The following is a 26,755-nucleotide window of genomic DNA, read 5'->3' on the forward strand; positions in this document are numbered from 1 at the left end:
GAGCCCCAGGCCCGGCTTCCCGGCGGCGCCCGAGCTCCGAGCTCGCCGCCGCCCGGCCGCAGGAACCGAGTAAGTAACCCCTGTTTGGCCCCGCGCTCGCCAGCGCACTTCCTCCTCCTCAGCCCTCCGTTCCCAAACCTCCTCCAGACCCTCCTCCCCCAAGGTGTAGGGCACCCCCCCTCCCCACGCCAGGGGTGGGCCTTCCCTCCCCAGCCATCCCAAGCCTCGCTGCAGTGTTACCTACAAGGGGCACAGTTTTCCTACGGACTCAGAAATGCCGGAGCCGGGCCTGCAGGGCCGACTCGGGAAAGTGGCGCCTCGCCTCCTCCTCCATTTCCTGCCCTCTCCTTGCATCCTCTCCCTGCACTCCCACTCTTCCCTCCACCACCGCTGCCGCCCCCCGCTTTTAAAAATAACATTGAATACAAACTTTAATCAATAACGACCCATATTGACGCTCAAACGAAAACGACCCAATACAGTGAGAAGGCAGCCGGAAACGGGAGCTATTTGCCCTAAGACGGGGGGGATTTCGGCTGAGCCGACCCGCGGGGTGGAGCGGGTGGAGGGGGCGCCGCCAAGGGCCGCGGCGCAGCGTGCTCCCGGCGGCGAATCCCTACGCGGCTTCGCGCGGCCGCGAGGCCCAGGCCCGCGGCGAGGGGGAGGCGAGCGCCGAGGGGGCGGGAGCCTGCGGGCGGGGCGGGGGTGGGTGGGCCCGGGTCCGCCGATTGGTCGACGGCAGGAGAGACGCTCCCGCACGCCGCCGGCTCTGATTGGCCCAGCTGTAGGAAAGGTTAAACCAAAAATTTTTTTACAGCCCTAGTGTGCGCCTGTAGCTCGGAAAATTAATTGTGGCTATAGCCGCCTCGATCGCTGTCTCCCCAGCCTCGCCGCGGCCGCTCCGGGACGCGCCCGCCCGCCGCCCGGCTCTCCCCCCCTTTGGGCTGCTGCTGCTGCTGCTGTGACTGCTGCTGCGAGAGGAGGAGGAGGAGGAAGCAGCAGAAGGGGGGGGGAGCGGGGGGTGGGGGGGAGACCAAGAAGTAGAGTTGGGAGCGAGGGAGCTTCACCCCCGGGGCGGTGGTTGTTTCTTTTTTTTTTTTTTTTCCTCTTTCTTTCTTTTTTTCTTTTCCTTTTTTTTTTTTTTTTTTTTTTTTTTCTTCTAATTCCTGAGGGGTGGTTGCTGCTTTTGCTACATGACTTGCCAGCGCCGGAGCCTGCGGTCCAACTGCGCTGCTGCCGGAGCGCTCAGTGCCACCGCCGCCGCCCGCGCCGCCCGCGCCCCGCTCGGCACCCACCGGTCGCAGCCGCCCGCCGCGCCGCTGTCCCGCTCCCGCGCCGCCGCCGCCGCCGTTTCCCCCCCGACGACTGGGTGATGCTGGACATGGGAGATAGGAAAGAGGTGAAAATGATCCCCAAGTCCTCGTTCAGCATCAACAGCCTGGTGCCAGAGGCGGTCCAGAGCGACAACCACCACGCGAGCCACGGCCACCACAACAGCCACCACCCCCAGCACCACCACCATCACCACCATCACCACCACCACCCGCCGCCGCCCGCCCCGCAACCGCCGCCGCCGCAGCAGCAGCAGCCGCCACCGCCGCCGCCGCCCCAGGCACCGCAGCCCCCCCAGGCGCGGGGCGCCCCGGCAGCCGACGACGACAAGGGCCCCCAGCAGCTGCTGCTCCCGCCGCCGCCGCCGCCGCCGCCGCCGGCCGCCGCCCTGGACGGGGCCAAAGCGGACGGGCTGGGCGGCAAGGGCGAGCCGGGCGGCGGGCCCGGGGAGCTGGCGCCCGTCGGGCCGGACGAGAAGGAGAAGGGCGCCGGCGCCGGGGGGGAGGAGAAGAAGGGGGCGGGCGAGGGCGGCAAGGACGGGGAGGGGGGCAAGGAGGGCGAGAAGAAGAACGGCAAGTACGAGAAGCCGCCGTTCAGCTACAACGCGCTCATCATGATGGCCATCCGGCAGAGCCCGGAGAAGCGGCTCACGCTCAACGGCATCTACGAGTTCATCATGAAGAACTTCCCCTACTACCGCGAGAACAAGCAGGGCTGGCAGAACTCCATCCGCCACAACCTGTCCCTCAACAAGTGCTTCGTGAAGGTGCCCCGCCACTACGACGACCCGGGCAAGGGCAACTACTGGATGCTGGACCCGTCGAGCGACGACGTGTTCATCGGCGGCACCACGGGCAAGCTGCGGCGCCGCTCCACCACGTCGCGGGCCAAGCTGGCCTTCAAGCGCGGGGCGCGCCTCACCTCCACCGGCCTCACCTTCATGGACCGCGCCGGCTCCCTCTACTGGCCCATGTCGCCCTTCCTGTCCCTGCACCACCCCCGCGCCAGCAGCACTTTGAGTTACAATGGCACCACGTCGGCCTACCCCAGCCACCCCATGCCCTACAGCTCCGTGTTGACTCAGAACTCGCTGGGCAACAACCACTCGTTCTCCACGGCCAACGGCCTGAGCGTGGACCGGCTGGTCAACGGGGAGATCCCGTACGCCACGCACCACCTCACGGCCGCCGCCCTCGCTGCCTCGGTGCCCTGCGGCCTGTCGGTGCCCTGCTCCGGGACCTACTCCCTCAACCCTTGCTCCGTCAACCTGCTCGCGGGCCAGACCAGTTACTTTTTCCCCCACGTCCCGCACCCGTCAATGACTTCGCAGAGCAGCACGTCCATGAGCGCCCGGGCCGCGTCGTCCTCCACATCTCCGCAGGCCCCCTCGACCCTGCCCTGTGAGTCTTTAAGACCCTCTTTGCCAAGTTTCACGACGGGACTGTCCGGGGGACTGTCTGATTATTTCACACATCAAAATCAGGGGTCTTCTTCCAACCCTTTAATACATTAACATCCCTGGGACCAGACTGTAAGTGAACGTTTTACACACATTTGCATTGTAAATGATAATTAAAAAATAAGTCCAGGTATTTTTTATTAAGCCCCCACCCCCCCCATTTCTGTACGTTTGTTCAGTCTTTAGGATTGTTTATTATTCTAACAAGGTGTGGAGTGTCAGCGAGGTGCAATGTGGGGAGAATACATTGTAGAATATAAGGTTTGGAAGTCAAAATTATAGTAGAACGTGTATCTAAATAGTGACTGCTTTGCCATTTCATTCAAACCTGACAAGTCTATCTCTAAGAGCCGCCAGATTTCCATGTGTGCAGTATTATAAGTTATCATGGATCTTTATGGTGGACGCAGACCTTGAGAACAACCTAAATTATGGGGAGAGTTTTAAAATGTTAAACTGTAATTTGTATTTAAGAAGCATTCGTAGTAAAGGTGCCCAAGAAATTATTTTGGCCATTTATTGTTTTGTCCTTTTCTTTAAAAAACTGTTTTTTTTTCTTTTGTTTACTTTTAGACCAAAGATTGGGTTCTAAAATGCACTTGGTATGCTAAGTATTAAAAAACAAAACAAAAAAAAAACAAAAAAAATCAAAAAAAAAAGGAAAGTTGTTTCAGTTGGCAGCACTGCCCATTCAAATGAATCGGAAGGGGACAAAATTAATGATTGCCTTCAGTTTGTGTTGTGTATATTTTGATGTATGTGGTCACTAACAGGTCACTTTTATTTTTTCTAAATGTAGTGAAATGTTAATACCTATTGTACTTATAGGTAAAACCTTGCAAATATGTAACCTGTGTTGCGCAAATGCCGCATCAATTTGAGTGATTGTTAATGTTGTCTTAAAATTTCTTGATTGTGATACTGTGGTCATATGCCCGTGTTTGTCACTTACAAAAATGTTTACTATGAACACACAGAAATAAAAAATAGGCTAAATTCATATATATCTTGATACTTTTGTCTCTTTTATTAAGTAGAGCTAATTTTTAAAAGACCATTAAAGTTCTAGGGAATTCAAAAGGCTTTTTCAGCCAACTAAAATTTAACTGCTCCTTTCATTTGAACCGAGACTTTAAAAATGAAAATAGTATTTTTTTCCATTGTGGAATCAAATTTTACAAGGAGCAGGCCTATTTAATAAACACTAGCTTTAAAGAAAGTATAGGCTTTGCAGCTGATAATCTTCAAGTTTCTGTAGATATACAGCAAAAAAAGAAAAAACAACCAATAATTTACTTTTATGTGCATAGCTATTTACCTTGTGTTTATTTTCAAATCAGTTGATAGAATGCTTACTTTTTATATATTTTGTTTCAGGTATCTTGTTTATAGCATTTGGCAAATTATAAATAAATATATGTATATGGCTAGATAGAAGTAAATATAATGCACACATATGTAATATATATATAGACACACAGAGCCCTTCAGTTCAGGTACAATTTGCGCTATGAATGCTGCAAATATTTTTGTTTAAATATTTGTATTTATACTTTCTAAGTCAGCATTTATTTTTGTGGCTGTTTACCCACAATGAAAGAGTTCTAATAAAGATGTGCTGAAGTTGCAATATAGATTTGCTGAAGTGATCACCTGTTGTAATGACTTGCAGATCAATGTTTATATTTTATTTTTAATTATAACAACTTAAAATTCTAGATGTTCAGAAGACGTAAAATGCCTCTCTCTCCTTTTCTTTCATTTTTACAACATAGAGGTATTTATTTGATTCCCTTTTAAATATGTCTGTATAATTTAATCTAGAGATTTGTTCCTTTTGCTTACAGTCATAATTTTGTTTTAATTTACAATATACATATGCATGCATATATGCATATATATCAATCTGAAACAAAAATGAAAACATTTTTTGAATTGTTTCAGTATCCCAATTGCTATGACTCCAGAAAATAATTAGAAAACCTAAGTAAAAGATTTAGTAACTAATTGGATCCTGTGGAGAGTCTGTGGAGGACAAGTTGTTCATTTGTTACAATTGTATAGTCTGAAATGTGTTCTGCAGTAATGCAATAAGCTGGCTACTTCTTACAATGGGCCCAATGAAAAATAATCTGTCCCCAAGATGTTATCGGCAAACACTTAGAGACTTGCTCAGGGAAAAAGAAGAAGGAAAAAAAAAAAAAAAAAAAAGCCTAGGAGAGAAGCAAGCTGACTCAAATAGATTGAAATAGGAATGCAGAATAGTTAATATTAGGGCATAGGGATGGGTGGGTTGTGGAAGGGAGAGAGAGGAAGAGAAAAAGAGAAGAAAGGGAAAGAGGATCTTTAGTGGGGGCGGGAGCATCTCCCACTACCAAAAAGAAAGGAGAAAGAGAGAAATGCTATTTAAGAAAGAAAGTTAAAGTCCAGGAAAATTAAAAGAGCTGGAACCAAATATACACAAATGGGAAATCGACTAAAATAGACCAAGACAGCTAGTTTAATTATCTCCTTAAAGCAGACTGGACATGATTTTATTTTCTTAGTCATGAGAGCAGTTTCACCAGAGGTCCAACTTTCTTGAAATGTAACACTTCTTCAGAATGAAGCATGAAAGAAAATTCCACAAATAAATTGTTTTAGAAACCAAATTTGTGGCTGATATTAAAAATAGTAGAGTCCAAGTGAATGAGGTTAGGCAAGGGAAATCCCCCTTACATATTTGTGAACCAAAACAGCTCGAAGAAAAGCATGTGTTTAGACTGAAAAAGGTGATGATGTATTGTTTGCTTTTACCATGGATTTTATTTGTGGAAGTGAGAATGTACTGGCACAGAAGAAATAGTCTTTGGCCTATCAAAAGTTAAAAAGAAAGTTGAATTCTTCTATTGAGGCAAAGGGACATAGACATAGAAAAGTTCCTCCATGAGTTTTGGTTTGTTTTTTTTTTTTCTGGCCATATTAAATAAGTATACTTATTTGTGATAAATAAATGTTCATTTGCATGATTGAGAAATAGAATTTCAATGGCAAACTTTTCATTTTGAGGTCAAGCATAAAATTGACTTCTTTGAACTCATAGGAGCTAAGGACTGGAGTGGAAGTTGTATTCGGATACATCTCCAAGTTACATATATAATGGATGTGACTAGAAGAATAGCTTGTTGAATACGCTTACAAGATAGGGAGGGGGATATACAGAGAGAGAAATTTGTGAAGGCCTCCTGAAGCCCAGTATGAACATTTCATTTATCTCCGTCTGTCCTATCATCTCTCAATTTATCTTTTTCAAAAGCATATGGTATTCTAGCATGTCATTTAATAGATTTTTTTTGCAAAAAGTTGGTTGTAATATTGTGTTGATATTTGTTGTCACCAACCTTTGCCAGTTAAAATTGGCTTATGCCAGAAAAACACTTCAAAACTTTTTGAAGATTTTCTTCTTTCAGACTTATAATTATTTTTAATGAGATGAAGGTTGCTCCTTTTGAGATTTTGGAACTGAAAATGATCATAACTTAAAACTCGAAACCCCAAATTGCAGTTTATCTCCAAGTTTCAGATATTTTGCTTGAATTTGTCTGGTATAGAGTTAATACAAGTCATTAATATATAAAGCATTGAGAAAAGGATTTAAACTAGAGCAGGGAGAGAATTCTTCCAAATATGTTTCTTCAGCTTGTTACAAAATTGGGAATCAAGTGAACATGAAGTCCAGAACTAGCAAGATTGAGCACAAGTATCTTTATGGCCATGGAAGATTTCATGTGGTTTATATGACTTGCATAAAATCAAGTGTAGAGAGACAAAAAGAAAATGAGTCATGTAGCATATTGGTATAGTTGTATATATTTAAGTTGGTGGATATTTCACCCAAATAGGTGGATAAATCAAATATATTTAGAGCTCTAAATATATAAATGTGGTTTTTAAAAACTGTGTTTCCTCCAACATTGTTGAGGAATTTGTGTTGAAATAATTTTGCTTTTGAGAAACTAATTTTATAAAGAGCTGAAGTGGCTAGTTGTGTTTGGAAGTAAATGCCTGTTGGAGAAATAGGCTAACAAAGGGTGAAGGTGAAGATCATTAGAGGTTTTAGAGCTGGCTGAGACGGGTTGCTGGGGTTGTATAACTGTGCCTGGAGGGCGGGGTTCCTGTACATTCCTACTTCACCAGATAACCTGCCCCCAACACCACTGCAGCTTCTGCCAGACAGATGGAACTCTCCAGCGTGAAAATCTGCGCAGCCATTCCACCAAGCAGGGTAGGTGAAACTTGAATTAAGATTTTCCCCTCTTTTTTTTTTTTTTCCCTACTTGAAGCCAATTGAGGCCAGATCCTGGAGATATGGAAAGAATAGGGGTCATCTAGATTTTCCTTTGGCGCGTACACACGTCTGCACTCTTCCTAAGAACTACCTACCTGTAAGAGTTCAAAGGCGCTTTCATTCTAGATTTTCTGTTCCGTGTTTTTCTTTTGCGTGTTCTCATTCCAATCATCCCCCTTTCCCTTCCCTCCCTCTAGGGCCTCCCCTCCCCCCAACCACCAGCAGTTGAAATAATCCACCTCTTAGTTTTTGGCCCCCAAACCGACCTTTTCCCCACTCCAGCGGTCAGTTCGCCCAGACCTTGTCCTGAGGATGTAGGCCAAGGTGGCTCCGGGGAATATATGATGTATTGCTATGTTTGAGTCTCTTTTCTCCCTTCCGATTTCTATTTTTTTTTTTTTTCCCCCTTAACCTAAGACTGCCTGGTGTTGGCCGAAGGATGCTGAAGAAAAAGATTTAAGGACTGGGACGCTCTTACCCCAAGATTGGTAAGTGCAAGTGCTTTTCGGAGGGAGGAGAGCTATGCCAGATTGCTTTTGACTAACGCTTAAACCGCGACTTTGAGGTCGGGGGCTAAAGTGCTCCTCCTCTTTTCTTGGAAAAAATTTCCTTAGCGGGCGCGCTATCAACAGAAGTAGCTGAGAGAATGCATGGTTTTTCCACGTCGGCAGAAAGTCACCAAGGATCCCTAAGTAACGAGGATGAAGACGTGGCAAAGAGGGATGAAGAGAAAACGAGACGAATTTATAGGGAAGGGAGGGGTAGTGGGAGCCTGAAATCTGTCCCAAAGTGCAGAGTAGTTCAAATCGTGGAGATAGGATTTCTGAGTCTTGCCGCAGCTTCGAGAATACCCTAACGGACCTTTCTTAACGTTCAAACTCCTAGGTTATTTGTTCTCCCTATTTGAGACAAAGCTCTTTGCTCCAAAGCCAAGGACTTGCCTAATTCTAAAGTTCTTTTTTCTTTTCTTCTTCTTCTCCACCCCCTTCCCCTTGTTTTTTTGGTAGATCGCCCCTCCTCCCCCTATTTTCACACTAACTTTGCCAAGCTCTCCCAGATCTGGCCCTCCGCCCCCAGCTCCTTGGCCTGGGTCAGGCGAGGGTCCCCGCGGGATTTAGCGGAGCTGCTTCAGGTACTGAGCGGCGGGCCGGGGGTGGGAGGCTTCCCCTCCGCCCGTTCGAAGGACGAAGGAAAAGAGCACCGTTCTGGGCTTGACTTGGTCCCTGCTGGGAATATCCCAGTTCCCGGCTTTGGGAATCTCAGGCAAATAATTGATTCTTAATGCACACTTAGGAGACGGCCGCGTAAGCTCGAGAGCCCGGCTGTCCCGAGAGTGCCTGCGAGCGCGCCAGACACAGGTTGGCTTCCTTCGCCGCGAATCCGGGGCCCTGGCCGCGGCTTCCTACTTGCCTTCCCCGCGCCTCCGGGACCCCCGGCTGAAGTCGGAGAAGGGCGCGGTGGCGGGAGTAGAAGCAGTCGCGGCAGGGACCCAGCGGCGTGGTCGTCTCGGGCTTTGGAATCGAGAAGCAAAGCGCTCTAGGCTGCTGAGTCCGGGCGGCGCTGGCGGCCGGTAGCCGGGGAGGAGAGGCGCTTCGGGGAGTGGCGGCGGCCGCGATTCCGGCGGAGGGGAAGCCCGACGCTGAGCGGGGAGCAACAAGGTGAGGGCGCTCTTGCCCAGGACAAGGAGAGCTGGGAGTCTGGTAGCTCACACAGGCTGGTGCCAGGGAAATCGACTCCACAGCCTTGGCTGGCGCGCTTCCCCACCTTTTCTCTCTTTATTCTTGTCCCTCCCTCCCCACCCCCTTTCCCCCTCAAAGTTGTTTCTTTTTGTTTACCTGGTGCGGCTTCAGATCTCAGCACGTATCTGCTAGTTGATAAAACTGTTTTCTTTGTAATAGACATCTTTTCTCTTCTCCACTCCCTACTCCTCTTCTATTTCGCTTTCTACCCCATTTTCCCTTCTGTCCAAGCCTGCGGTCCAAGGTGAAGGGTTCTTAAAGGAAAAGAGCTAGCCTGGGGATAGGAGTTCCCGTAACACTAAGGGTGGTCCTGGGTTGGAGAGAGGGAGGCAGGCGTTTGGGTGGACAGAGGGCATCCCAAGTGTGCGGAAGATTCTCTGGCGGTGATCTTCAGCCTTGGAAAGAGGACGGGAAGAAAAGGACAGGCAGAATAGAGCTCGTTCACTTGCGACTGCCCCCCAAACCCCATAAGACTCAATTTCGGTGTTTTAACGCCATCCTCACCTGGCCCTCTGTCAAAACTTGAGGTAGGCAGAAATCTCGAAACTGTTGTGATCAGAAAAGGCATTTAAAATAATATCAAATAACTCTCAAAATTATGGCTGTGGGGGTGGGAGGGGAGCTAAAACGTCCCACGACCTTTGGGGGGTCTGCTGCTTAACACCTACAGTCCTCTCCCCGGTCTTTGGCCTCGCAGAAAAGCTGCACGGGAGGAAAGCACTTTGCACAGTGCGAGATTTGGAGATTTGTATCCGAATGAAAGAAAGTGTTCCGTTGCCAGACGTGTTTGGGTATTCATTTTCGCCTTAGGTTGAATTTTCCTACACGGCTAGCACTCCCTGAATTGGGGTTGTCTTCTTCAGTTTTATTTCCTCCCGCCCCCCCCCCCCGCCCCCCGTTCTGCTCCCCGTAGTGTCTCATTCTTTGAATCAGAATAGGTTTAAGGTGCAAACCTATCTTACTCCACGTCCGGTCAGTCCGTCAGTCCGTATGGCAAGACGTTGTTGATTTCATTGATTGGGCAGAAGGACCAAAAACTGTAGTGGAGTTAGAGAGAGTTGTTTCTCAGCCCTTTCATTTTCTCACTGCTCTGAAATTTAATGACCTGATCATTGTTGTTTGAAGTTAAATTATCTGTTAAATTAGCCCTAAACAATAACTGATGATATTTTCCATTTGGGTCTGGTTGCCCCTGGATGGGAAGGAGAGGAGTCAGAGAATCCTTGATCACATAGTAATATAATCAACACCCATATTTTGGTGCTATTATGTAAGAAAAATCACTTTCAAAGAAGCTGAATTTCATAACTAAGAAATTCTTTTAAAGGCCTGTGCTCTAGAAGGGCAACACTAATTCAAGAATGAATGTAAATAAGCATCTTTGTTGATTAAGAGAAAAATATGAACGCCGTATTTTCATTACTCTATAGAACCTAAATACTCAAAATCATCATACACTGGTTCTTGCTAATCTAAATGAATTCTGCCCTCCAAGGATAAATAGTCTCAAAAAGGAAATTTAGCGTTAAGCAAAATCTGAGCCATTCTAGATGTGAATTTCTAGAAATCCAAGGCATATTTATTTCTTTGAGTCAGACACTGTTTTGCAATCATTGTATAAAACAATTTTGGAATAACGCAGATGCTTTTTCCCCTTTCTTGTTTCAGATTGCTTATATATACAGGCATAGGTGTGAGAGCCTCAGAGTATATTGAGGAAATTAAATTTTTCTTATTTGTTTTAACAAAAGGCCCAAAGAATCTTTAAACCCAAAAGTATCACAGTAGTTGGAAAAATAAGCACTTTTAAAATAATAAGCACTACTGTGTTTTGCCTACTAAAATGTGCTGAATGAATAACAAGAGGCTATTATAAAGGTTGAAAAATGCAGAGCAAGAACAAGGAAGTAATTTTATTATTCGATACTTTTATCATTAATAATGTAGTTTTAAAGTGTGACCGAGCCTTCTTAGAAAAAGTGGAGTACTTCTTCCACACCTTCAGAAATACTCGTACTCTAGATGGAATAAAGTAGAATCTGATAGAACTGGCAGCAGGACTTGTTTATTTATTTATTTTTTTTTTTCCAGGAGTAGTAATAGTAGTAGCAATAGTAAGAGTAGTAGAGTTGAGAATTTTACTTTTAATTATACGTTGCAAGCTCTGGTTGCAGGTTGGAAGGCTAAAATCGATCATTCCTACATCGATAGTGTTGTCTATGACTGCATTGATTTGTGTTTATTTATGCAGAGATTTTCAGTTATTTACCTACATATTTCAGCATCTGCCTCTTGATTACTTTTGCAGGTTGGTTTTAATGAAACAGCTTACCTAGGAAACACATTTGACAGATCGATTTTAAGCAAACTTCATAGTGAATTATGGCAACCCAAAGAGTTTACAAAATTTCTTATGTGTACTTGCTTTTTAGCGATGAGAAACCTGTTTCTGATTAAAACCTCACGCTACCAGAACACGTCCATTCTCCTCCCCTCTTCACATATTGTATTGATATCTTTCAGTAAAATGGAAAAACAGATGATTTTATGATGTCAGATATGATAGAGTGAAACCGATGAATGAGCCTCGTCTTTCTTCTGTTGGCACGACTCGGTTTTTCTCATAACAATAAGGTGGCCGCTGGGTTTACTAAGGATGTAGATGAAAAATCAAGGAGCAGCGGGATTTGAATAAAGAAATGGTATTGTTTAAAAATATCTATTAACTTTAAGTTATTGGAGGGGCTTACTCATGATATTCCAGAGTTCTTCGGTATATATTAAATGCATATATACACTCATATATTCTATCATTTAGTGTATATGTGTGATTATACCTTAGGAATATAGGCATTTCTCTTGAACTAATAGCTCACATGTGATTGTTGTATATCACGTCTCATTTGAGCAAATGCAACAACTAAAGATCACGGGTGGGGTGTGTCTTTTGTAGGTACAAGACAATTGTGGGAGATTGAGATGCATTCGTGTTTGTTCTTATTCTCATCAACACAAAATGTTGAAAGATGACTTGGAAATTGGGGGGGGGGAGTAGCCTTATTTATCCAGGGCTATTTACTCCTCACTTTATAGGATTTTGCTTGCAATTTGGACAACCAATCTTCTTTTCCGAGTAATTTGGAATACACCTACCAAATATGGTTAACAGTCATATTATTCGTTTCTTGCACCCCCCCCCCAACTCCTGCCACCCCCTCCAGTATTTGAGAGGAATATAGAGAGTAAAAGTAACCGAGTTCTTTCTTGAGAACGAAAGGGCCTTGGGAGATGGAAAGGGATTTAATCTCTTCACCCTGGCGAATTTTCCTGAAACTACTTATCTGTAGCTTCCGCGATGTGAGAGGTGGAGCCTGGCAGTCCAGTGGCTGCAGGCAGAAGGTGGGCGAGCCTGGGGACCTCAAGCTTTGCAGAAGGTTGAAAGGAGGAGTGGAAAGAGAGATTTGAGTTTGTTTATTTGGTTTATTTTATGTTTCTGTCCTGTGCCAAGCCCTTGAAGTTAACACGGCGACATAGCCTTTTTAAGACCAAGCACTCTTGGCATTCTTTCGAGATTGAGATTCCAGAGCATCGGATGAACAGGATTTATAGCTAAGGCGTGCTCACCCACCCCTCCCTCCGTCTTTTTACGCACGCACCAGCTCGTCCTCACGTGCACGGGGTAGTGGACAGTGTTGACTTGAATTGCTCTCGCTTGCTCCAAGCCTTTCCTGTGAATGAACCCGAAAACACTCGACAGGTCGTGAATAATCGTTTTAATGAGTGTGCAAAGCGTGCGACGGAGTGCACCGAGCTGTCGGGTTAAACAAACAACTTGTACCCTGACCAAATCCGATTGTTAAAGTGCAAAGTGATGTCAGTACCATTTCCACTGCCCTTCGGAAAACCACAGATCTGACACGCGGGAGTCCAATTTTCCCCATTAAAGAAAAATAACAATATTTTCCAACCGTGTATGTGATCTTCTTTAATATTAATCTGAGCCAAAGGAAACCTCATTTGAGAGTCAGAGAAGCAGTCCTGTCATTGCTTCAGAAACAAACCAAAAGGGGAAAGGAAGAAGAAATCAGTACAAATAGAAAAAGTCTGAGGGAGGATTTCTTTTTGATAGCTCACATGTCATTGCTGATCAATACTGTAAAAAACCTTACATATATAAAAAACTTTATAGCTCACTACAGGCATATTTCAAATTAACTGTTATCTAACCAAGTGGGATTGGTAATTTGGTTCTGTACTAAGACTGCATCTCTGAACCTGTGAAAACTTTTTCTATTGAATATTTAACTAAAATATTTGCTGTTTATATATTGGCCTGTGAGAGAATGAAGGGATAAGTAGTTTCCACATTTATGCTCTCAAGGAAAACAGTTTGGAGGAAAGTAATGGGAAAGGAACCCTGATGGGCCACCATCTAAAACAATAACAAAAAGCACAAGTGAGCTCTTGAGGGATCACACACTCTTCCCTTTCTTTGCACCACTGCACTGGGGAAATATTTTTGTTTCTTTCCCATCCAGTTAAAAGAACTACTTGGAATCAGCCACACGTTCTCCTTTCCTTGTTCATTCTTTTATCTTCTTTCACAATTCCAAACCCCCAATACTACGTGAAGAGTACAAAAGCTAAATCTCAAAAGATGTGAAAGAAATCCCTTTTACATATCCTCTCTAAAAATTTTGTGAAGAGAAATGTGTAAAATGCTTCCCCTGACAGCCCCTGGTATACATCCAGGAGTCAAACAAAATGGCCAAGATGCTTGGAAATCAGTGTATTAGTTCCAAATAACCAGCTTCTTTAACTCGGTAACAATATAGGAAGATTAAGGTTTGTATTTTCATTGGATTAAGTATTATAGCGTATGTATTCTTCCTTATTAAAGACTGAAAATATATCATGTCCTACAGTCTGAAAGGTTATGTGTCCTCAGAATTGTAATCGGCTTGTAGAAATGAAATGTTAGGGATATGGTACGCTTGAGGATGGAAATTCAGCAGCACCCGCTCACTTAACTCCCGCTAGTCATGTTGTCATCTACATACCTTTCTTTCTGACCACCTACTTCACATGTGAATATGTTAATATACAACTGACGGCAATTAAATGAAAGAATCCACCTAAAACATGTGCCTGAGGTGTTGGATGGAGTAAGCAATTTCTATAGAAGTTATTGTAGTTTTGTCCATTATAGTTGCTAGTTTTTATATACCTGTGTTAATTTCACACCAGTTGGATAAAATAGAAGGTATTTCCATCATCAAAACTTGGAAAAGACAGCCAGTAGTTTAGGACAGTGTTTTTGTTGATTTTGACTGTTATCTAGTGAATGTCTGTTTCCGAAAATCAATTCAGAATATCCTTTATTTTCTAGGAAATTTGACAAAAAATGACTATCAAAAACTAGGGGCTTGCATTTTTTATTGTTTTAAATATTTCTGGGCACACAACAGACTGTGCAGTTATTACCTAAACAGATTTCTTCTCTGTGGGCTGACTGAGTTGAGGAATTTTAGGAGTCACTGAAAGAGCCACATCCATTTCTGTTTTAAATGCACAAACAGTGAAGCTAGAGGGTGCGTCTGTTTTTGTGTGTATATATGTAGTTAAAGAACTACACTATCAAAACATTAATTATATTTGAAAGAGAGCAGAGAGCTTGTTGTGGAGAGAATTGCATTATTGAATTTATATTCCATGGAATCTGTCTGTGGAGAGGGCTGAAATTGTATACCTGTCTTATATGATGCACCCTCTTCAGTGAGGTGCATAACAAGAGCAAAGAGAGGCAAACTTGGAGGGGAGTGAGCTTAGGCATTTGGATGGTCCTCAGCAAGGAAATCCACGTGCAAATGCAAATCACATGAAGAATAAGCATGGGGTCTTTGTTCTCTGTCAACAAAAGCAAATATAGTATTTTTCCTCTATCAAGCAAATCACAGAATGATCTGAGCTGGATTTGGAGGAGGGGGGAGAGGTTGAGTGACTAAGAATATTTCAATTATCATATTTCTGATCCCCAAGTCCTGTTTATTTCACAGCTGCCAAATTTTATATCCAAAATTTAGCTTCTCTTCCTCCCAAATCCTACATTGCTATGAATCATCCCTGATCATTTTTAGTTTTTTGGCTTAATTACCAGTTTTCAGCTTTAAATTACCAATAAACTAATTAATCTGACTAATCTTTCTAAACTTCTGTTGAATAGTATAATAGCTGCAACAACAACAAAAATAAAATAACATACACTGCAGCAATAATGACAGAAATAAAATGTTAATAATAATAAGGCAAACAATAATAGCAGAAACAATTTTAAAATAATCTCTCTGGTCGACAGGATGAAGATGGAATCCATTTCAGTCTGAAATGTGTTTCATGGCTGCAGTCGGGCATTCCTCTGATTTCTTGTTTCACTGGTTAGATGGAAGATCCATTCCGGCCCAACTCAAGTATTCTAATAAAGACTCCCTTGGTCTAATATGGTAGGTCTTTTTAATAGCTCTAAGTACTTTCGTACCCATTCCTCCTCGTTCCTATAGGCAGGTCTCCCTTGGACACCATTCCCAAGTAAATCAGTCGGGGATGGAGACTGGGAACAGAGGCAGACATGTGAAGGGATTCTTGGGTAGAAAGACCTGGTGCCTCCTGGCTGGAGTTAAGCTGAGAAATGGGCAAGTTGTCATATTGGGGAATCATGTTTACAGAGCTGAGGAGTTTGAGAAGGACAAAGTGAGTCTAAGGAGAACACTGGCCCTGAGGAACTCAGCCCAAAGGGCAAGACACAAAAATTAGGAATTAGGTCCCCCTGATTAACTCTTTTGACTCCTTGGGGCTGAAGGGACAGAAAGGGGACAATAAAGTGAGGGGGGTAGAAGTGAAAGGAGACCAGGTTGAAGATGTTAGTAACCAGTGGTTATCGGGCTAGTAAACTAAGCCTGTCTCCCACGGAGGAGGTAGGTACAGGTGCTTTTGCCAACTGTAAACCTGCCAAGGTTCACCGTTCAACGGGCAAGAACAGCTACCACCAGTTCCTGAGTCTAGGCTGTAAAGAATCTGCCAGTGAGTTTGTACCTTCAGGAATCTAACTCTCCTCTCAGCCAAATGTTCTCCCTGTCTCCTAAGTCCCAGTTGCTCCCCCAGCCTCAAGAAAAAGGAAATGAAAGGAAAAAAAAATCGGGTGTGGAGGGAATGAGACTTAGTGTTTGTCAGGCAGATGTTGGGGTTAAAGCAGGTTGTTTGATAATTGCCTTCATTCGTGGAGGGGAAAGAAAGCTGGTTAGGAGATGAAGGGTGGGTTATAGGACAGGAAAGCAGAGACTGAGAGAGAAATTCCTTAGCAGCCCAGCAGCTAAGGCCAAATGGAAACAGATCTCAGTTACAGAAGAACAGTTTGGGAGCAAGGAGGGGTGGTGGTTCAATGTTTTTGCTTTGTTCTGTTTCCCTGCAAATTAACGTAGCCCTGAAAATGTATGAGAGAACAAGATCTGCATGCCTTGTTAAAAAAAAAAAAAAAAAACAAAAAAACAAAAAAAAACATTACAAAAGAAAAGCATAACTGTCAATCGCCAGTTTTGTCCTCTAGAAAACTTTTTTTCTTTAGTTACTGTCTTCAACCTGACGTATATGCACAGTTCATAACTAAACCGAACGGTAGTTGAAGAAAGGGAGGGGACAGCAAAGAAGGGCCGGCTTCCCTGCTGGGAGTACCGTGTACATCTATCTCCTCACCCTTCACAGCAGGGAGGCTGAACAATCCTTTTCCGTGTCTGTCTGGTCTTGTCATTTTAAAAAGTATGAAAATATTCCGGGTCACGAGAATACTGTGTCACTAAAAATCGGCAATGAAGGAGGGGCTTTCATTTCTAGGGATAAATTCACTGGGATGATGCTTACTCTGCAACGGGAGTAAGGCGACTTTGGCTGTGTATCGCTCTGCTCTTCAGTGGTACCCCAGGCTTTCTCCGTGCACTAATCAGAACCAATAACTGCTAAGTTCACTCCAACTCTTCCGGAAGTACAGCTCTGCAACTGGAAATCAAACTGGAGTTTTCCATAGAAAATCCAATTCTAATTCAAGTCATATTTTAAGGAAAATAGTCTCAGTTACTGGGATTTTTATTTAAATTTTTCCTGTGATTCAGAGACAAGTGTTATTTGCTTCAGTAAGAAAATTAAAAGAAATCAATATTTCAGGGAAAAGGCCCTCAATCCTGTTGTATACATCCCCAAAGTATGGCTTTTAACAATTTATTTTCAAACACTTTGGTTTTCCTTGTATATAACTGAGAGCCTCTGAGTCATTGGAGACATGCCTAACTAAAAGAAACTAAGTTAATACTTTTATAATGGGAATATCTGAAAGTAAAAATACAATAAAAGCAGTTATTTTACAGAGTGGTAAAAGTCATGCAGACATTTGCATGCACTCACTTTATGCACTTATTTAACAAAATTAATAGGCTTCCATATTCCAATATCTTGAAAACTCTTTAACCAACATAAACCAGATATTTAAATGCATATACATTTATATATATACGTTATATATACCATGTTGCGTGTAGTTCATATATGTGTGTTCATTTTTTATAAAAACTAAGAGCTAAACAACTATTAGCATTTATAACTTCTTGACCACCAATAGTTGGGTTTTTATGATCTGTAAACAATGAAGGAAAGCCAGAACCACTGCATTCTGCTTAGACTGTATTAAGAAGCAAATAAAGGTTTCTTTCTGTCTAGGAGTGTACAAGAATAAGGAATTTAGGGATGAATGGAATTACGATCTATATAGGTTTTCAATAAACCAAGATGTAGTCATTTCCTCCTTTAAACATTAACATCCTACTATTAAAAGAAATACATACAGTTTCGAAGATAGGAGAAGTAAGCCCAAGTCAACTGATGATATTTTGAAAGGAATGGTTTCAAATGATGCTAACAGGTTTTGTTTTTTTTTTTCCCCCCAACAAAGAACTTTTCAAGGCAGATACAGCCAGATCTGTTGCACCAGTGGCAAAGCAAATATTTTAGAAATGGGCTGTGGGGGGATTTAATGGACTGACACACTTTGAATATTTATGAAGAGTAATATTCCTTTGAAGAGGGTTGTGATTGTCTATCATGCTCCTTATAAATGGAGAGAAACAAGAGAGGGAGGTTTGGGGGAGGACACGTTCAAGCATCCTGACTATTGCTAATGGTGAAAGGATATGACCTGTAGAACAGGAAAGGATTCCATGCCCTAAGAGAAGCTGCAAAAGTCTATTGGTCCTATCACGTTTAGTCTCTTTCAGGTACACACTTCAAAAACATATCCTTTCCACTAGGTTCTCATCTGCAGTTATGGCTCACAGACAGCAGCCAGTTTGTATTAAAGTGTAGTCCAATGCATCAATCCAGTTTTGAAAAGAAAACAACAGAGAGGAAAAATAAAGGTACAGTCTTATCAATGAAATTCTCATTGACAGTTGCAGAACAAGGAAGAGGGAGGATTCAAAACGGGGTGGTGGGAGGAGAGCAGTACTCTTTAGGTGAGTTTTGGGAAGATGCTAAGTAAAATGCTGTTCAGAAATTGGGATTAATCGAGCAGTTTAAATACAAATCTGCCGGAAATCATGCTCTGTGCGAATGAAAATGAAGGAATTTATGCATATTCTAATTTTCCCTCTTTGGCTGCTATTTTGGAGGAAGAGACTTCTTTTGCTGATGGTGGGACTTTTTTGTTCCGCACAGGAAATGTGTAAATGAACACAAATGTTATTTTTTTTTCTCCTTTCCATTTCTCTCCTCCATCCCTCCTCCCCCTTTCAACAACCATAACTTGTTAAGGTCCTCTCGGTTCTGTAGCCACAGATCCCAGAGTTTCTCCCCATTCCAGGATGTTAGGGTGCAAGAAGTGCGGGGGAGGGGGAGTTAGGGCTTCCCTGGGCCCCTAGACCTTTGGAAATTAACTTAAGAGCTTCCATTCCACCTTTGGACGTTCAAAGACAGTAGAGAGTGAGGAGTCGTGCGTTTAATGTGATGAAAATTCATCTCAAAAGCTATTTCCTCTCACGACTGAATTCTCAGTGAAACTGGGTTGAGGAGAGCTTAAAAGCGATCTTATAAATCAAGTTGTGAAGATCGGTTGACCTTCGGCGCCAAGTCGAAACATTTTCCCTCTCCGGCCTTTGGGAACAAACAGTGCTGGTGCATTCCAATTATATTAAGACCAGCAAGAAACTCCCTGGCCAGCCTATTCTGATGTTAGTCGCCTAATGCTGAGATGAAGTCAAGTGGAACGCTGCGGTCGTTGTGTGGAATGTATAAGGGACTCCTGAGATGGTTCAACGAACCGCGTGGGGTGCAGGTAGGGGCGGGGGCGATTCGGTCCAAGGGGAGAGAAAGAGGGAGCGGGAGAGGGAGAGCTTGAGAGAGAGAGGAAATGACAGGTGCGGTCTTTCCTCCGGCTCCTGCAGTGGCAGGCCACGCTGAGAGCTTCAGAATCCATTCGGGGACCGGGTGGGTGGGTGGGGGGGTGACATACTGAGACTCAGAGTTTCCACCTTCTTTTCTACCCTCTGAATAAAACTCCTGGAGCCAACGTCATTCTTAACAATTTAATTTGAAAAGAGCCCCGTGGGGCACTCACTCCCCACTCCCCCCCGCCCCAGGCTCCCTCAGCCGCCCGCACGGCGCCGCCCGAGCCCAGACGTCCGCGGAGCCGGAGCGCTTCGGGCCGGGTCACCTCCAGCCCCGCGGCTCCCGGCCCGGGCCTCGGAGAAGGAGGGCGGCGAGAACGAAGCCCCTCCCCTTCCCCCCTCCCCCGCATCTTCAGGGCCCCCGTCGGAGCCCCGGTGCCCCAGAGTGCCCGCTTTTCAACCGCCCGTCCGCCGGGACCGCGTCCCGCCTCCCACTCCAGGCTTCCGCTCTCAGGAAGGGGGCGCCGCTCGGCAAGCGCCAGGCAGGTCAGCATCCCCCACGCCGCTCGCGTGACTCGAGGCCGAGTGCCCGTTCCCCTCCCCGTGCGGGGGTGCGGGGCGCAGATTCGGCCAGAAAAACGCGGGGAGGGGAGCGCGGCCCCTTCCCTGCGTAACTCACGCCAAGGTTACAGCCACGTTTTAGGAACCTCTTCAGAAAAGCTCCAAAAAAAAAAAAAAATCCCCATTTTGCAGAAAGGCTGCTATGATGGGATGGCACCTTGTGGTCAGAGAAACGCCGGAGCGTTCTCGAACGCCCTCGGTTCTACGGTCAAACCCTGCTCAAGGCAGTTTCCCCCGCGCACACCAGAGCCTGCACTTCCGGTCCCCCTCTGGGGGCCCTGAACCTCCGCAATCCGGGCACTTCCGCCCAGTCACGTGGCTGAGGGATCTTTGGAGGGCTGTCCTGTCTATATTTCTGTAGCTACTGGGGTCCTCGCTTGCTCCCGTCGTTTCTGTAAATTCCGCACTTCCTTTCATTGCATTGCTTCCTTAAACCTAGCAGGAGGTGGGGAGTGCAGTAGAGGAGGGCTAGAGGCTGAGAGGAAAGGCCCATTGAAGATAACCATGTTTTTTGCCTTTTCAGATCACCTACCCCTTTCTGAGTTCCCTGGACAAATTCACATCAGCAACTAAGACTTGGGCATCTTTTTTTTTTTTTTTTTTTTCCACGCCAGGGCCTACGGCAGTATTTGTACTTAGTAGGCCTGCCATAAATGTTGAAAGAATTCCTGAATAAATACACTGTTTCTTTGGGCACACGGTGCTTAGAGTTAGTGGGTAGCCTCAGAAATCAGCTGACCTCTGACTTGTGATGTTTTGTTGAAGTCAGTTGAGAGCTTGATAGATAAATGGTTTTTACAGACATTTTGGAAGGAAGGAAATCAATGGAGACTTGTTGAAAATGTTTTCTTGGACTAAGGCATATGTACGAAGTTAAAATGCTGTGATTTTTAGAATTGGGGGGATTTTCAACCCTTCTGCAGCTCTTCCTTTCCATTCTGCTTTCTTTTTAAAGTTTTACTTTGTGCGGTGAGAGGTCAAGGTCTTATACAGTCAATCTCTTTATTTTCTAAGTTGATTTATTTATTTTGGAGAGAGACAGAGCAAGAGAGGGAGCGTGAGCAGGGGAGGGGCAGAGAAAGAGGGGGAGAGAGAGACTCCCAAGCAGGTTCCGTGCTGTCAGCACAGAGCCTGATGAGGGATCCGAACTCATGAACCAGGAGATCCTAACCTGAGCCCGAAACCAAGAGTGGGGTCACTTCATGAACTGAGCCTCCCAGGTGCCCCTGAAGTTAATCTCTTCCACCCAATTTGAGGCAGTAGCTAAGTAATTTATCTTTTGCTTTCCTGCTATGTCATAGTTTAACCCTTGATTCACTCCTGCATTGTGTCTCCTGCATCATTGAACTGCAGTTGTTCTTTACAGTAACATTTGTTTTTAAATGCCATAAGAGCTTTAGAAACAGGAGAGAAATGTTATAGTTGTGAAGTTGTGAGACTGTAGTCAGTCAGCATATATTAAATGCATGTTCTAGTGAGCACCAGTTGTGTAACCCATAGACTAGTCCTTAGAGTAATGTCCCACTTTAGTGAAAATATATAATCAATAAGTTAATAACCATGAAAGTAATTTGAAAGGTTATAACTGCTAATCAAATTTAAAGCGTATTTATTAGCATCATTATCAAGAGGCCTCAGAGGGATACAAATAAGACCTGTTCTTATCCTCTGGGAACTTACAATCTAGTTGAGCATAAGTAATGTGAGCATAAATTGGTAGAAATAGCTACTATGCAATATTCAGTGTCTGGCATATTGAAGACATTCAGTAAACAGTTGCCTCACATATTAACTTGCAGTCATGTCATTCTTCTAACAGGGATAATGATACTGATAAGAAATTAAGGAAGGATTAATTAGGAAAACAGTCATGGCGGAAATGAATTTGTCCTTTTTGTGTCACATGGGAGATGGGTGTATGCAAGCCATTTGCGTTTGTGGGGGTAAAGGTGGCATAAATGGAGAATAAGAAAGATATTTGGTGAGATGGAGTTTGGTGGTAATTTGTAGGAAATCTTAAAGACCATGCAGAGGAGTTTGTATTTGGTAACAGAAGTGATACAGACCTATTGTGGCCCTATGAGCAGAGAGTGGCATTATTAAAGTTGAGAGTTATATTTACGATGATTCTAGCCAGCAACCCAGTATAGGGAAAATTGAGGGAGAACGAGTAGGAGAAAAGAGTTTAATGCAGTTCTGGAATGGGATATTACCAGAGAGACAGAGTTATGGCTAGGCCCTTCCTCCCCAATTTTTATACAAAGGAAATTAAAGTGAAATAACAAAGTCAGTAATAAGCCTTGAATGGAACAAGAGCCACAGTACCCCTGAAATCATTCTTACCCCTTTATTCTTCATTGTTGGTGGCACTAGGAGATATTAGGTGTTGACTGATGGCAACTAATATCACGGTGCCTTCATCACCAATTAAGCTCAAGATCTCTTTCTTACAGCATATTTACTCATTATTCAGCTGTGGTGGTTCTCGACTGTCTCAGTTGGGTGTGATTTTGACACCCCCCACCCCACCCCCGGCACATTTGGCAATGTCTGAAGACATTTTTAGTTTTAACAACTAGGGGGCCACTACTGGCATGGGTAACTAGAAACCAGGGATAGATACTGCTAAACCTCTTACGAAGCATGGGAGAGCCCCCCCCCCCCCCCCAGCAATGAATTATCTGGTCCAAAGTGTCAATAGGGCTGATATTGAGAAACCGTCCGTTATGGGAATGAAGCACGAGCTCTAACTCTGGAAAGCTACACAATGAGTCCCAGAACCTAACTTCTATTACATAACAATTTCAGATGACAAAATATGTTATTTGTTTAGTGAGTCAAATGTGCCTCTGAAAATGGCAGTGCTTCTGTCTAGCCCTGAAGCCTTAGAAATAGGAAAATCAGAAGGGTACCTGCTTGGGTTTTTTACTTTTTATAAAACGGAGTTAGAAATCTTCCTCAAGGATTTGTCATCTAAATGTTATTTATTAAATTGATAAAATGTGACTTGGAGTTGCTTAGCAACTTATGGAAAGCTTGCTTTTTAGAAGTTCATTTGTTTGTTTAAAACTAGGGTAGGTTGCATATTATTAGCTACATTACATAAATCAACAAAGAAATGTACACTGAAAATGGAATAAGATGTTTCAACACATTTTCTGCTCTCCGTGTCTGGCAATTAAAACACTCTAATTGTCTGGTAGAATTGCGTGAAGTATTTGACAAACATTATTTATGTATGAAACTTCAACATAATATTGAGTATGTAAGGGAACCAAAGGGGAAAAATTAAGCAGGTTTGTCATAAAGTATGTGTTTATCGTAACCTTTCTTCTTCAAAAATCTTATCTACTAAGTACTTTTATCAGACACTAATTATACTCTTTCAGAAAAGAATTTCTCCAACACCCTTCAGTGCCTGCACCCTTTAATCATATCTCATTACATCTACCTAATCCATATCTTTTTCACATTGCCAGGGCTCATTAACAGTTTTAAAAGCCAATCTTGGACATTATTATTCCTTGTAATCGAGATGAAAATAATGCCAATAATATTTTATTTCTAAAATATAATGGATCATTTAAAATTTGTTCTGAAGCCATTTCTTCTTTAAATATTAATGAGAAATTAACTTTCAAACATGCATTAAGCTAGCAGGAATGGTGAAATGTGTCTGAAAACCCTGAAGCACCTTTTCGAAGGAGAAGTTATTTTTATAAGCTGTTTTAACAGTGGATCATCAGTCACTTTGAAGGGAAGTGATCCTTGATTAACAGTTGGCTGATATTGTGCTTCCACAGATGTGTAACAGCAATACAGGTGCCACCTATGAAACAGGACAGGTAAATTCACGAGATCTGAGCACCTTCTTTTGCTGATTAAAAATATAAAAGTTTGAATGGGCTTTCATTTTTGTGTATTGCCCCATTTAATTGTTGTAGACCAGAAAAACCAAATGCCCCAATCAGATAGTGAACTATATACGTGGGTACCATGTTTCCCATACATTTAAAGAAAAGATTGTATGGCTGGTTCTTTATTCTTTTTGATATCCCCTTTTTAGAAAAGGGAACCTGAGAGACAACTGGGTGGTTCAGTTGGTTAAGTGTCTGACTCTTGATCTTGGCCCAGGTCATGATCTCACAATTCATGCTTGGAGTCTGCTTAGGATCCTCTCTTTTCCCCTCTCTGCCCCTCCCCACTTGTAAGCACATGCATTCTCTGTCTCTCTTTCATTCAAAATACATAAATACACTTTAAAAAAAGAAAAGGAAACCATGGATCAGATTTGCAGTTACTTGATTAAAGTAGAGCCTCTTGATAATGACTTTTGAGTCAAATCCCGCCCCTTGGAGTATAGCTACATAGGACTAACACATTATTCTAAAAAATGAAAGTTTCCTCCATGGTTATAATTGAGTTTGAGATTCTTTCTTGAAGATAATTGTGGAGAGTCTTAGGAAAAGCTTCATGGTCCATTGTTTATTATGCATATACTATTAAGTCATAGTATTTGAAAAAGAAACACAAACCTAAAGTCATTGTTCCCCCAAACCCAGCTTTTGTACAAGTACCTCAAGCTGCTATTCAGTAGTAATGGAGATGTAATAAAGCTTTCATTTTTTTTTCATTCATTAGTTCTGCCAGACTGTAATTAGCTCTTATTTTGGGTGTTTTATTAGATTTTTATTTTCTTCAGCTTTTTCTTTGGAGTGTATATATATATATATATATTTTTTTTTCTTTTAGAGTTTTATGTTCTGATTTCTGTCCACTGATATGGTTCAGCTTGTTGTTGACTATAGGAAACTGTTAAGAAGAATCAAGTGAAACCATGATAGTTGGTGAGTTTTTTATGCTGTGTCTTATCTTTTACAGTTGCTAAAAGTAGAGTAAGATAATTGGAATTTTAGGATCTGCCACATTTTTTTGAAAAATTATTCTTGGCATTTTTTTCTTCAAATTCTTGAATTTTCTCTGTTCATAATTTTTGGGGAGGGTAATTTTGCATATGCTCAATTATACACAAGTTTTCGTATGTTCTTCTTTTTTTTTTACTTTACCAAAATAGTTTAGAGTATTCAGATCTTAACCAAACTTTTACGATGACACCACAGACGATGCTTACTTTAATGGAATTCCCCTCATTTTATTATCAATTAGTTCTAGTAAAAATAAAATTTGGTAAATGTAACAACATTCGATACCTCCACAACACTTATACAAATTAGAAGTCTGGTATTAATATCGTTTAAAGTTGTTTTTGCTTTTGTAACTTCATTTTTATATTTGTCTATCTCTTATTATGAAGAAGTTTTGCCTTTTCTGTATTGATCACTTATTTTCTTGTCCTCTTCATGTTGTTTTTTTCAGACGTTTCTCATCGGTCAGTACCATGGAGGTTGACAGTCTGATAGCCCCCTACACATCAAAGCATGTCTACTCATCCGTGTGCTGTTGTCAATCCGAGGTTTCCAAATATGTGTTCTCCAACTCAAAGAAAAGTAGCTGGATCCAGGCATCTCCAGAGAAAGCTGCTTCAGCATTTTTCTTGGTTTTTGTTTTTGGAATACCTCTTTCTATAGGAGTCTCCAGACTCTAAAGTAATAGAATAGTTCCTAAGTCCATCCAGCTCTTTCCCATGTCTGAATTCTTGATCCTCTTTCCCACCCCCTGGCTCACAGATAAAAAAGAAACAACAGTAAAGGAATAAAAATTGTTCGTTTCTGTGTGACTGAATCATTCTAGTCTTGCAGCACCCTGGTGGGTTAATCAACTTTGTTATTGCCTTTACTATCTCCCACATACTTGTTTGTGGGAAAGTGCTCTTCTTGGCATTTGCCTCTTTGGAAAAAAGAACTCCAGGACGGTGGCACTAGACTTTGCTCTTGAAGTGCATGGCATGGTGGCAGCATGAAGCCTGAACAAGCTTAGTTTTTCACTGATGGGGAGCAACTGGCATAGCACCACCATTCCCCGCCATTGTATGGCAGCTTTGATGAATTCTGGGCCATACTTCCTTCCAGAATAACAGTTCTAGCTTAGCATGGGGTTTGGTACCATCATAAAGAGAAACATGGTGCCTCCTGTAGGAGGAGTTTGGAGAGCTTTACCCCAGCAATCAAGATGTGTGTTAAGATGATTAACTGAATCCTGTGGATACACTGCTTCTACACCAAGTGAAAAAAAAAAAAAAAAAAAAAAAGAACAGCTGCTATTACTTATCCTCATAATTTTTCATCAATAGGAAGGAGTTTTCAGTGTGCATTATCTCATCGTGGAATGAATTCTTTCAATTCTTGTCATTAAAAAAAATTATAGACAATTATGAGAGAGGTATTGGCAAAAAAAAAAAATTGAAATAAAGGACGCAAGATGAGGTTGCCTTTGGATGGTTGCATTTCAAGATCAACACAAAATAGATCAGTTCAAGGATGTGCAAAATTCTCTTAAAAGTACACATAAATTCCTGTGCAGCAGGGTTTGACATAAACTAATTGAAGGTATTGACATATCCACAGGAAGAATTTTAGCCATGAAATCAGATAACAGAGAAGTCAGAAGCAATATGGGCAAAGCCTACCCAAATATGGTTCAGAGATGCGGGACTGGTGCTTAATTCCATTGAGCCTCAGTCCCAAAGACCAGGCCATTCATACACTGTGAATGAATATCAGGCTATTTATACTTGATGCTATTAAACATTCTATCCACAAAAATATTTTCATTCTTGAATCCATGTTTTTCAAGCAATATTACGATTAGTATTTAGCTTCCAAAGTATCTCTGCTCCAAGGATATATATTAATCACATTAATTTCATATATATCATTTATAATTGCAGTTTAACTTT

At 42.9% G+C, this 26,755-nt stretch overlaps 2 protein-coding genes across 5 annotated transcripts; both read left to right on the forward strand.

Annotated features, from left to right (window-relative positions):
- Positions 1-1,164: 1,164 nt before the first annotated feature.
- FOXG1 (forkhead box G1) lies at positions 1,165-3,793 on the forward strand. Its single transcript, XM_060619413.3, has one exon. It carries the CDS (start codon positions 1,373-1,375, stop codon positions 2,843-2,845), a length of 1,473 nt encoding a protein of 490 aa, XP_060475396.1. The 5' UTR covers positions 1,165-1,372; the 3' UTR covers positions 2,846-3,793.
- Positions 3,794-7,645: 3,852 nt separating this feature from the next.
- On the forward strand, positions 7,646-25,621 carry LOC132669505 (uncharacterized). 4 transcript variants are annotated; one of them, XR_013556172.2, is made up of 3 exons: positions 7,646-8,250; positions 15,213-15,357; positions 25,276-25,621. XR_013556172.2 is itself a non-coding variant. In XM_078448365.2 (3 exons), exons 1-3 carry the CDS (start codon positions 19,199-19,201, stop codon positions 25,502-25,504), a joined length of 387 nt encoding a protein of 128 aa, XP_078304491.1. In that variant the 5' UTR covers positions 18,764-19,198; the 3' UTR covers positions 25,505-25,621. The 4 variants fall into 4 exon arrangements, 1 of the variants encoding a protein (XP_078304491.1); XR_013556171.1 differs by lacking the exon at positions 7,646-8,250 and adding an exon at positions 8,263-8,776; XM_078448365.2 differs by lacking the exons at positions 7,646-8,250; positions 15,213-15,357 and adding exons at positions 18,764-19,226; positions 19,695-19,824.
- Positions 25,622-26,755: the final 1,134 nt, after the last annotated feature.

Source organism: Panthera onca, chromosome B3 (assembly GCF_046562875.1).
Source record: "Panthera onca isolate mPanOnc1 chromosome B3, mPanOnc1 haplotype 2, whole genome shotgun sequence".
Taxonomy (NCBI): domain Eukaryota; kingdom Metazoa; phylum Chordata; class Mammalia; order Carnivora; family Felidae; genus Panthera; species Panthera onca.